The sequence below is a fragment of the Rhinopithecus roxellana genome, chromosome 11, assembly GCF_007565055.1.
Source record: "Rhinopithecus roxellana isolate Shanxi Qingling chromosome 11, ASM756505v1, whole genome shotgun sequence".
NCBI lineage: Eukaryota > Metazoa > Chordata > Mammalia > Primates > Cercopithecidae > Rhinopithecus > Rhinopithecus roxellana.
In genome coordinates, this window is record NC_044559.1 from 49,819,847 (window position 1) to 49,832,346 (window position 12,500).

The 12,500-nt window shown below is 50.4% G+C and overlaps 1 protein-coding gene across 13 annotated transcripts in view; it reads right to left on the bottom strand.

Annotated features, from left to right (window-relative positions):
- The window catches only part of EBF3 (EBF transcription factor 3), a 128,680-nt gene that overhangs the window by 20,837 nt on the left and 95,343 nt on the right, over positions 1–12,500 (bottom strand). For 12 of the 13 annotated variants that reach the window (XM_010388627.2, XM_010388626.2, XM_030941386.1 and 9 more), the window contains exons 9-10: positions 11,696–11,826; positions 11,055–11,181 (exon numbers count right to left, since the gene is read on the bottom strand). The exons of the other annotated variant lie outside the window; for it this stretch is intronic. In XM_010388627.2, the coding sequence (XP_010386929.1) occupies positions 11,055–11,181; positions 11,696–11,826 (258 nt within the window). The remainder of the gene's footprint in view (positions 1–11,054; positions 11,182–11,695; positions 11,827–12,500) is intronic. 13 annotated transcript variants of the gene reach the window in all.

The following is a 12,500-nucleotide window of genomic DNA, read 5'->3' on the forward strand; positions in this document are numbered from 1 at the left end:
TGTTCCCAGCCACCCCATGTGCTTGTTCAGGCCTCTGCCCTCCCCATAGGAGGAAGGCCACCCAACAGGTCACCCTCTGCCACGTGCCCGCCCTACTCAGTGTGATGCCCACGGTAGGTGTTCAAGGTAATGAGTAATGCAGGCCTCTTGAAGACATCTGGCCGACACAGAAGGTATCACATTTTCTATTTTGAAAAGCCAAAGTGAACATCACATTTCTCGTATGTTCACAAAAACATGTATTCACAAATGTTCCTGGCAGTGTTTTCCATAATATCCAAATGTTTGTCAATGAAAGAATGGATAAACAAAATGTGGTATATCCATACAATGGAATAGTACTCAGCCATGTACAGGAGTGAAACCTTGATACCCGTTACAACAGGGATGAGCCTGGAAAACACGCAAAGTGAAACAAGCCAGACACAAAGAACTATATAGATAATGTGTGACCCCATTTATAGGAAATATCTGGAACAGGCAGATCCATAGGGAAGGGAGGTAGATTCATGGTTGCCAGGAGCTAGGGGAGGCCAGGAAAGGAAAACCCAAGGCACGGGCCACCCTCCACACTCTCCCTTCTCTATGGCTCTCACTTCTGGGGACCAGGAGAGATCCAGAGACAGACGTTCCCCAAGGGAGGGAGGAATGGGGCAACAGCTAGTGGACACGGGGTTCCCATTAGTGTGATGAAAACGTTTTTGAATTAGACTGATGGTTGCCAAACTTTGTGAATGTACGAAAAGCCACTTAATTGTATACTTTGGGTGAATTCTATGATATGTGAATCATATGTGAACAAAAAACAGTGTTTTTAGTGAACGTAACGTTCCTCATCTGAATTATATGTGCCAGCTCTGTCTACACGAAGGAAACATCTTCCAGGGCCGGAGTGCTGTTTAGAATAAAGGTGTGTCCAGTACCTGTGTAAAAGCACAGGGCCCGCACAGGGGTGAAGAAGACAGAGCCCAGCTGTGGGGAAGGGCCTGGTGTGGGGAATCTATTCCCATTCAGGGAGTGTAACTCGATTTCCCAACATGATTACCCTTTTCAATCTCCATGGAGGCATTTTTAACTCCTGGTTTTTCAGGCCCTGCATAAAGAAGAAAAGGAATGTTCTAAGGCAGAGAGGCTTTAAAGACATCACCAAGATTAATGTAAACACTGGAATTCCCAAAAGCACAGCCCCTGAACACAGCACGCTAGATTACGTGTCTCCTGTAAAATGTCCTATTTCCACATGGGGTTCCCAAATGCCAAGGTATACTGGGACCAGAAGGCCATTGTGTCCTCATCTGACCTCCTTCTTTCCACAGCAGCCCCCAACCCAGCCCTGGCCTGCCTCACTCACAGCCCCATGCCCAGCTGGCGCTCCTTGGCCTGGAAATCCTCAACCCCTACTGCTCAACCTCCAGGGGTACAGCCTCCACGGCCCCCTCCCCACCACCTCCCCAAGGCGCCCTTCCTCTCAAATCCACCAGTGCCTCGTCTGCTTCTCTTGTCATCAGATGGAGTGCCTTCTTCATTCTGACTATTTTATTAACTTTTCCATGTCCTGCTTCATTCCCACAAGACCTCGAGTCAGTGTGATGGCAAATGTGGCTTCTGCACCAGGCACGTGCCAATGGCCATCCAGATACCAGGCCCCAGGCTGCCAGGATGGAGACCATCACTTCCCTTGGCAAGGGACCCACTGCCGAATGGGCAGATATGTCACCCCACCTGATACCCTAACCATGAGCCCCTATGAGAACCGACAGCTTCCCCATCTCTCAGTATCACCTGCTGTGTCCAGGTGGGTGAACCCTGGGAGCCAGGGGCAGATTCCAAACCATGTTGACAGTAAGTTTCCACAGCATGGCATACCTTTATGTAAGATACCGTGTTCACACCATGCTCGTCCAATAGATCATTCCCGCCAGTTGGCATTCTGCAAGTACGCAGGAAAGGAGAATCACTGATGCTGGTAGAATCTGGGGTGGTGAGGAAGGGGAGCAGTCCCCTGGCGAACACGGGGCTCGGGCACGTGGCAGGTGTTCACTATCATGGTGCCACAGCAAAGCCAGGGCATGGTCTGGATCTCAGTCCTTGGGGTTGTACATACCGAATGCCAGCTTCCCTGGGCAAGGGGCATGTGAAGCTGCAGCCCAATACCCTGTGTGGTGTCTGCCAGTGGCACGTTTCTCTCCCTTACAGGGTATTAAGACTCAGTGGACTTCTGAAACAATCACCACCCTAGCCTATGGCCTGTTTGGTCTTTAGTTTGGGACAGGCCACGGCCTGATACCAAGCATGTGGTAAAGCAATCTCGATGCCACCCGTCCTGAAGTCTCTTCCAGTGTAAGAGCCCTGGAGGAGCCGCCGCCCTCAGCTTGGTGCCTGTTTGGAAGCTCAGTGCCCGCAGGCCTAAAGCCTGCATGGGATGTTTCTGCAGTGTGAGCATGTTCCTTAGGAAAAACACCAAGTGGGTCTTCCGAACTGGGGCTAGAAGGGATGGTCATCAACAAGCATCTGACTGACCCCAGCCTGGGTGCCCGGGGCTGAGACAAGAAGGGCCAGCGGGGAGATTCCCAGCCAGGGGCCTCCTCTAGAGAAGACAAGGAGGTAAAAAGATGGAGAAAAACCTGGCAGAATCCACCCTCCCCAATCCGACGCCCTGGATTTCCTGACTTTAGGCTTTCTCAGATGCCTGAAGCACGGGTCTAGGCCTCAGAGGCTCCGGGGCTCACTGTGCCAGGCTGTAAGCTTTCCATCTGGGAAGACGTAGAAAGGGCTATCTCAAGAGTGCAGGGAGAAGGTGGCATCCAGAAAGGAGAGGAAGAAAAGAATGACCCCAGCCACACAGCACCTCTAAGAAACTTCCCTCCAAAGATGATTTGCACCAATGCTGACCAAAATCTGCCATGGCCTCCTATCTCAAAGGGAGCTTCTCTATTTGAAATTTCGCACGCTCCATAATGACCCTTTGAGAGTGTGTGCCCCTCCGCATACACTCAGGTTCCTTGTGAAGTCAAGTCACTCCATGTGCTCATGAAAAGCATTTGAAAACTTCTATTTTGCTTTTTAGTGTAGCAAACAGTCCACATCGCTGACGGACAGCCTTCTATTTGTTGTTGTGGCTTTATTTTAAAACCACTCTAAAAGACGAAAGTTACGTTTTACTCATTTTGCTCTTTTTTTTTTTTTTTTGGAGATGGGGTTTCACTCTGTCTTGCCCAGGTTGGAGTGCGGTGGCACAATCTCGGCTCACTGCAGCCTCTGCCTCCCGGGTTCAAGAGCTTCTCCTGTCTCAGCCTCCCAAGTAGTTGGGACTACAGGCATGCACCACCACACCTGGCTAATTTCTTTGTATTTTTAGTGGAGACGTGGTTTTACCATGTTGGCCAGGCTGGTCCTGAACTACTGACCTCAGGTGATCCACCTGCCTCAGCCTCCCAAAGTGCTGGGATTACAGGCTTGAGCCACCGTGCCCAGCCTCATTTTGCATTTTCTACAACAAATTAAAAAGGCCCAAGTGATTGAAACGATAGTTTTGAAAAAGCACCTTTTTCTCAGGCCAGGCTTTTGTAATCCAAGCCTCAGCCTAGAGCCACTGTGCACAGACAGGTCTCAGGACCCTCCAAAAACAGCCTCACGTGAAACTACGAGCAGCCAGGTCCTAGCACTGTCACTGACTCAGCTGGCCGGGCACACTCCGGAGCGACACATACTCTATCGATTCCAGCCATGGGCTGCTAGCATTGGGCCCGATGTCCAGCCATGGCGATTTGGTGGGAGGGAGCTTGAGGCACTGGTAACTTACAAGCCAGAAAGAGAAACTTTTAGAGGCAGCATTTAGTTCTTGTTCCTATTCTTCTGGGACAACAGAGCGATCTATTTCATCTCCTCTTTGGTGCTGAAAGAACCGCACACTTCTGTTTCAGGTCCTCTACCAACACGTTTGTGCTGACGTCTCCCTTGGTCTTCAGAGTTTAACCTGTGGGAGTTGTGGCCGGAGTGATCTGTGGTATTTAATTTTACATCATATTATCCCCGCTTTATTCTGCACTTCAGGTGATCACACTTATTTTGTTCTAAATGGTCTGTTGCCCTCTTCTCCCACAGTCCCGAACCATCTCCTGGACCCACTCCAAGCTGTTTTCAGAAGCACGTCCTCAATCAGAAACTCAAAAGTCCGGAGCATGACCCGCTCTACCCCCTACTCTCCTCCCTGCAGCCCTGAGAAGGGCCACCGCAAGGTGGGTGAGGAGTGGGACCAGAGGACCCACCTACTCAGGGGGCTTAACAGGAAGAGGGCCAGGCCTGCCTCTGCCGTCCTCAACCCAACAATTGCCAAGTGAAACCCGAATGACCCTTTTGTCCTTTGGGGAAGATGAATGGCCATCTCCTCTCTGCTACATTTTGTCAGGTTTGGTGCTGAAGAGTCAATACCTTCACCTTGACATGGAAACTTTGTGATTTATCAGCTCGTTTCTCCTCCTGGGTTAGCGTGGCCCCAAGGAGAGCAGCCAATCGGGGTGCAGGGTGCAGACTTGGTCACAGCCACTTGGAAACCGACCAAAGCCCCCTCGGATGACAGACAAATGTGTCTTGTTAGCAACAGCCCAAAAGCGCTTGACTTGTACTAATAACAAAAAGGCCATGCTGGTCACCGTGGGTCTAAAGACGAAGCACCCTGTCACCAGCCTGGTTGGGAAATTAGCAAATAATGTTCTTTTCCTTGATAAATGGGTGACAGCTCCCTCTCACCAATCATTTTTAACATTTTGATGCATGCCTATGATCCCACTGGAGGAGCAGAAAAGTTTACTGGCCCTCAATTTTCAGATGATGAATGGAACTCTCTAAATGTGCGATTTCTGTATGAGGTATAGTTCATTTTAAGCAATTCTAGTAAATGGGTGTCACTGATTAGGACAAATAGTCTACTTGTGCAATAGCACAAACGGTGTGTCTCATTCTCCTGGCCTCCTTCGAGACGGGAAAGAGAGGGGACAGCAGTGACCCTGGAAGCCGTCCTGGCCCCACTCTTCAAAGGGCCGTGTTATTGAATCTCACCCCAGCACCCACTTAGCATGCTGGCAGTTTAATTGATCATGGTTTGGGTTGATGCTGCGATATAGCAGTGGGTAGGACAGCGGTGGGAGCCTGCCCTCCTTCCCTTCCTTTGTGGCTCTGCCTAAGGGGCCCTGAGGACCCTTGAAATGACCCCAGTGATGGCAGTTGGCCTCACTCCCAGGGGAAGGGGCTGAGGCACGGATGCACACCACCCCAGTTGATGTGGAAAAAAAAAATCACTCTTTGCCATCCATATTTAAACAAAGGACAAAAGCTAAAGTGATGTCAGGAGAAGTTGTGTTGTTGGAATCACGCATTATCTTGTGATTATCCCAACTCTGGGCAGGTCCACAGTCAGCCTGAGCTGAAAACACAGACCCAAGCTATTCTCTGATAGAACCAACTTGATAGAAAAGCAAAGGTGCCTGGAGGGTGTCTATTCTCGGGGGGGCTCACTGGGGGTGATGGGGGGACACAGACATCCTTGGACACCATTGACTGGTGGGTTTGAAGCAGGACAGCCAGTGTGGCTGCAGGAGGGCCTGCTACAGACTGGAACGAACAGTCAGTCACAGGGATGATGAGAGTCACCCACAGAATTGAGCCAAAGAGTCCCCAGACTCCAGGGCCCATAAGGAAAGCATGTGGTTTACATGGAAGGAAGGCGTTAGCATTTAGTTGAGCATAGTAAAAATAGTATGATTTGTGGGCGGCAATTAAGCATCATTTGCTCTGTGCATCCAAGTAATTTGTTTGAGGAGCACCGGCCTGGGAGACAGCAAGCCGGGGCTGGCGTGGTCGAAGGGCACAATGGACTCCGTGGTGCTAACAGGACTGCCTCTCAACGCACACACAAGATCTTTAACACACTTAAGAACCATGAGTGCTTTCACGAGGGGAATGAAGTGGGGCTAAATTGTGGACACCTGCCAGGAGACGGGGGAAACCCTCACCCAGGGCCAGGACAGCCCTGGAGGACACAGCGTCGCCCCTTGACACACTGCCAGTTTTAAGGTACATATGACTTTAAAAAAAAGAAGAAAAGTAAACCATAAATACTGTATCAGAAAGAAAAGAAACTGTTAGCAATTACTGGTTGAGTAATGATTTCATAAGCCTGAAGCTGAATGAATGTCCTTGTGCAGAAAATAATCACTTTTATGTTCCCATCTAGTAACTGCATCCCGGGGCTGGGAGCAGTCCAGGTATTCCGCCGTCAAGAGCTCCCTGTGTCTACTTTGGATGTGGTTGCTATCGACTGCCAATATCTTGTTTAGTAACTGGGTTCAGTCTGTCGCAGACAACATGTTGGCTCCCAGTAATTTGTGATAATTTCTTTAATTGAGCAAAAGAAATCTCTAAAGTGAGGGTGGGTCAATCAACCATCCGGGTGCAAGAAACCAAGAGTAAGAAACACAGACCCAGCCACCTCCCCAGTGTCCCGTGAATGATGCTGGAAGTCAAGCCACCACTCCCAACTGGCCTCAGTGCTTTTGTTTAATAGGAAACCATTCTGCCAAATGGACATTGTTAGAAAACAGTAACACACGCATTTGTGCCACGATGCTTCACACTTGAAAACGTGTCTATGAAAGTAGTTTCCTCAGTAACATAATTTCAATTAGATGCATACAAATTCCAATCTGTCTTAATCAAATAACACTGTAATGCTTATATTCTAATTAAAAAATAATTTCTTTTATTACTCTTAACCATTTGATGCGTTTCTATGGGTGGAATTATAAATGCAAAACTGCTCAATTTGTGTATACTGCGAGTTTCTCAGGTAGGACATTCTGGGACTATTTTAATTATTATTAAACAAGCAAATGGTACACTATTAGACAAATATTAAAACAAGCATTGCACTCAGTTATTAATTTGCACTATTCACTTTTAAATGCAGCAAATATCTCATTAATTTAATTTTAGGTGCCCACCAGTTTATATTGCATTTTACAGTCTAGAAGGCAATTTACTATTAACTGGCAATTACATACAGAGTGATTGTTAATTCTGCTCCTAAGTGCTAGCCGCTTGAAAATTGTTCTCTCTCTCTAATTTTTGACCTTCTTACAACAGGGTGAGGCACATGGGAATACAAAGAACCAGTATGGAGGCGCTGGACATGTCATTTGTGACTCATTCTTTTAATTCACCGTGCTAATCAACTGAACCGCCACAGCCTCCCAAGGTAATTGTGTCTTTATAGGAGTTGAAAGCAGCAGGCAAAAGGGCCTGGATGGATGGGGCCTGGCCTGCCTTCCCCTTCCCACTCGGGGTTGACTAATAGGGTCTGGTTCAGAAAAATCTGGTGTTTCTCAGATCACTGTAAACAGATCATTGAGGCCTTTTGCAAAGTCCCTCCCAGCCTCTGGCGGGCAGCCCCTCCTCTGAGCACAGGTTCATTAGTCCTCCGCCTGGCGGCCCCAGCCGGCCTCACGCGGGGAAGGTTAAATGTGAGGGTGTCCCGGCAGCCTCCGGGGCTGGGGGACACTGATGGGAACCAGACGCCCAGGGGACGGTGCCTATGTCGTGACATGCAAAGGGGCTGGCTCAGTTTTCAGCGGGGGAGTGCAATTCCCGGTGATTACCTCATTGTCCCCATCAATTTCAGGGCAATGCAAATCAGACAGAAGCTTCCAGGTCAGACAGGTCATGACCCCACCTTTCCTCTGCTCCCCAGCCTGTAGAGCCTGTATCCCTTACATCACCTTTGAAATGGATATTCCTGTTAATGACTGGGGTGTAGGGGAGCCAATAGGTTAACCTCCAGCCAAGAAAGGCTGGGCCGTGGCAGAGCGTCACCAAACACCCACTCACGGGAGCATGTCTCGATGGAGAAAATCCCTGAAGCTTCGGGCGGCCAGGACCCTGAGCTTGTGCCCGAGAAGCCCAGTCAGCCCCAGAGGGGGCACAATATGGGCTGTAGATATAGAAGGTAGGCACTTGGACAGGCTGGGTCAGGGCTGGAACTAAGGTGTCCACTGGTCCTTTAGTAGGAGGATATGAGACCTGGAGAGGATATCCCTGGCCAAGGAAGGCATCCTACCTGGCTGGAGGGCAACAGGAACAGGCTGCAGACAGCAGAGAGCTGCCCCCTCCCCGCACCAGCCCCAGAGCAGCAAGAGCTGGGCCCTGCCATGCTGGGAATTGAGGGAATGCTGACATTGCAGGCTCTGCCACACCATGTGATACCTGCCAGCCAGTGATAGGCAGCTCCTCCCACCCTACACATCCGCGTCTGTCTACAAATGCACAGCCCAAGGCCTTTCTCTACAGCGCTGGGGACAGAATCCCCAGGAGACAGTAGGCGAAGTACAAAGAAAGGACTGGACCTTTCCGTGATCTTCTTTCTAACAATAGCTGTGCAGACTTCCCCACCAGAAAGCCCACGTATGCAAAGATCTGAACTCATGAAAGGATCCGCTGAAGGCATCCACTAAAGCGTTCATCCGGGATGGGCTGACAGTCCAGTGTGAGAACAGGGGGCTTATTCATTCACTTTTGTGCGGAGGCAGTCAGTCTTGCCACATGCAAACACACATCACTTTCGTGTCACAAACCAGGACCCCGCAGCAGACACAGGCATCTACACGGGAGCCCACCCCTGGCATGTGCCTGCTGAAGCTCAGGTGCTGCTCCATGGCTCACAAGCAATAATCAATACCCGCTTTCCTAAGGAGCTCAGGACTCGAGCAGGATCCCACAGAACCCAGCAGAAGTTCACCCTCAGTGACTTTCCACAGGAAGGACCATTTATACCATGTGTTAGACACTATAGGGAAGTCATCCCTGATCCTTACCCAAACCTTGCCAGGTAGAGCAGAAGAGAAATTGAGACCACAGGAGTAAGGATATGCCCAGGTCCCAGTCTGTCTGCAAACACCACGTCTCTGCACAGGGCCTGCAGCCTCTACAGCCAGATGAGCCAAGGGACTCAGGGGCATGTGGTACACATACCAACAGTTTGCATGAGGAAGCATGTGGAAATGTGCACTGTGTGGCTTCAGCGCACACATGAAAACAGCCCTACGGCAAGGTGCCAGAAAGGATCCCCCGGCCCATGGTGGGATTCTGATGTCTCACCTCTCCCAGGTACCTGGGGCCTACAGACGCTGCATTTCATTGCACAGCAAAAGTTCTTATTTGTTGAAGTGTATATAAGTGTTTCAAAGGTGCCCCAATTTTTAGAACCCCATTGTGACATGTCTTTATTTTTTAAAACACTGGGATTCCAAAACCTAGAGGAGCGGCCCTCTCTCCATCTCAGAGTCTTACATGCAGGCCAAGAGGTGTCCGGACATCAGCTCTTTGCTAGGCCCACCTCCCCTGTGGTCTTCTGGCAGCTCCTGGGCGCCTGGTCCTGTGTGTGCTGGTCCCACAGAAGGTGGCCTCTAGTGTGGGGCAAGCACTGCCTCTCCCACCCTAACCCCATGGAGAGTGCTGAGCTGTCGACTGGACGCCTCTGGGACAGCAGCCCTGGCCCGCCACCAAGACCCATCCAGGCACACCCTGGGGTGACGCTGGGCCTGATGTACAGTAGGCAGCGGCAGGATGTATATCTTGCCTTTCTTGCTCACTCAGTCCTTCCCAAGAAGGGAAGAGGCTGAGGGATGTCTATTGCCTCTTTAAACCTTCTGAAAGCAGAGGGGGCTTAGCATCCTCCATGTCACCCACTCTCCGGACAGAGGAGAGGACTGTCCCCCAGTGGGCGTCTTTCAGGTGGTGATGGCAGGAGTTGAAGCCCCATCCCCTAGTCCAGGTTCCTGCTGCGGCCCTCACGGCCACCCCAGGACACCAGGCCACAGTCACCCAGCCACTGCACAAGCAGGTCAAGGCCACAGATAGTAAGTATTCATCTCGTTCACTGTCATCAGGTTCCAGCAGGCACTGTCCATCATTAAAAACATCTTTCAAATATCACAGCCTTTGGAGTTGGCTGAGATTAGAAATCAAAATGCAAACATGCCTTAAGTTAAAGTGAGTTGTTTGAGACAGGGTCTTGCTCTGTCACCCAGGCTGGAGTCCAGTGGCGCAATCAAGGCTCACTGCAGCCTTGACCTCCCGGGTTCAGGTGATCCTCCCACCTCACCATCCTGAGTAGCTAGGACCACAGGCATACACCACCATGCCCCACTGATTTTTAAATTTTTGTAGAGACAGGGTTTTGCCGTGTTGCCCAGGCTGGTCTTGAACTCCTGGACTCAAGTGATTCTCCCGCCTCTCAAAGTGCTGGGATCACAGCTGTGAGCCAACATGCCCAGCCAATTGGAAGTTTATTTACGGCATTTCTCAATAGCAATCCTGAACAAGTGGTGCTAATTCAGCCCTTGCATGGACAAAGCATTGCATAGAGCAACTGTAAGACATCAAGCATGTGTAACTGCATAGGCCACACTTCCTGCTGCCAGGAGTCTGTCCCGCACCCTCAGAGAATACAGATCTCCTTTAGGAAGCAGTGTCATGTAGGGTTCAAGACCCTAGGCTGGAGCAAGAAAGACCAGGCTTACATGGGCCTTGCATTTACTGGGGGTGTGGCCTGTGCACTGACTTCATCACCTTCCTGAGCCTCAGCGTGTGCAGCAGAACAGCAGTGACACCACGGGGCAGAGGCATGGAGACCAGTGGACACGTGGCCCCTAGCCCCATGTGGAGCCAGGCACATGGGCAGCTGCCCCAGTGGTAGCTGGGTGACTGTTGTTCCTAATGACTCCCCCCACCACTTTGTTTACAGGTGAGGAGCCTCACAAACAGAGAGAGGTACCAAAGCTCACACAGCCACGGGGACTGTCCCATCCACGATGTCATATGCCATCTCAAAGATGTGGAAACCACACACCCAGCTAAGCCCAACCCACAGGCCAAGGGAGCTTCGCCCGTCTTCCCACAGACCCCTGCCCTCTCTGTACAGTCCTCCCGTGCCCTCACGAGCACCTCCTGGTGGGGAGGAGGCCTCTACCGCTTTCCCACAGAAGCTGGAGCTATGAACTCACCGGTGTAGACAAAGCGCCCAGGAGCACCTTTGCAGAACTGCTTGGATTTGTAGGAGAGGGTCACTTCGACGACGCCAGGAATGTGCCTCGGCGGGGTCTGGACTCGGATGGCATGGGGAGTTATCAGCTACAAAAACCACACAGTGAACAGGCACTCAGCGGCGCTGGTGGTGAGAGGCGGACACTTGCCAGTTGGATATAATTACCAAAATGAGCACAAATTGGACCATTGTCTTGGAATGCCCCCTCCTAGCTGTCACCCAGAGTCTCGGGACCTACAGTGTTTTTTAAGAAAAATATCTGCAAATGATCCCAGGTTTTAGTTTGCAGGAAAGGCCACAGGGCATCATTCATATGAAAATTGCCACCATATGTCTCCTTAAACCTGCTTCTAGTAATTCTAGCACTAATTGTTCCAGTGGACGGGAGACCTCGATGGCAGGTTTTAAACCCCAGGGCTGCAGGGCAGGGGGGTGTTCCGTACCCACCCACGGGAGAGGCTCCTGCCACAGGCGAACAGTGCAGTACGTTAAAAGGGGATTTTGCCATAGGGCACCTCGTGTCAATACACTATTGACAGCTTGTCAAATCCACTCATGAAGACAGCAACAGCGCGAAGCTGACCGAGTCCGCGGGCTTACCTCGCTCCACACCAACATAGTTCCGAACACAACTTGCAGCCCGTCAAAGAAGTTGTCGCCAATTATGATGACGGTGGCACCCCCCGTGGTCCAGCCTTCACTGGGACTGATGGCCTTGATGCACGGAGTGGCTGCTCACACAAGACAGAGAAGGCAGACCTTAGAGCCCCATCCTCCTCCGACGCTGGGCCAGTTGGCCACCACGTCCTGCCAGCCACCACGGGAGGAGAGGCGCGCCGTTCCTCCAGGTGGCACGCACGGGGCAACCTTAGATCAGCATGTTGATGTGTTTAAAGCAAACTGTTAAATGTTTTATAAAGGAAAGGCCGAGTTGCGGAATACTAGCGAGCGAGAAAAAAATGGCTTGATATAGCAAATTATGTGTCAGGGCAAATATGACTATTACAAATGATTAAGCATTGCATGCATGTGGCATGTCGATTTATCTGCTTTGCTGTACAGATCTAAGCAGAGTCAATCAAAAGGTTGTTGAAGGAGATGGAAGAGCAAATGCCTTGCATTTCGATTCCTCATAAGCAGCTAATTGGGTTGGGTTTTTTCATCCGCGAACTTTGCCTTTTGGTTCAAAACTTCATTTTCCTCTGTCACTCCACAATTACTACTTTTCACTTTTCATCAGGAAAAAAAATCAAAAGCACTATATTAATACTTTTGTCAAAGGTACATATTTTACATCTAATATTGTTTGTCGACAGGAATCCCCGTGCCGCTGGTGTGACCTCTCTTTGTCTCGGGAGCTCTCGCATTTGCATGAGTTATTACAATGGTGCTGCTGCACCGGCCG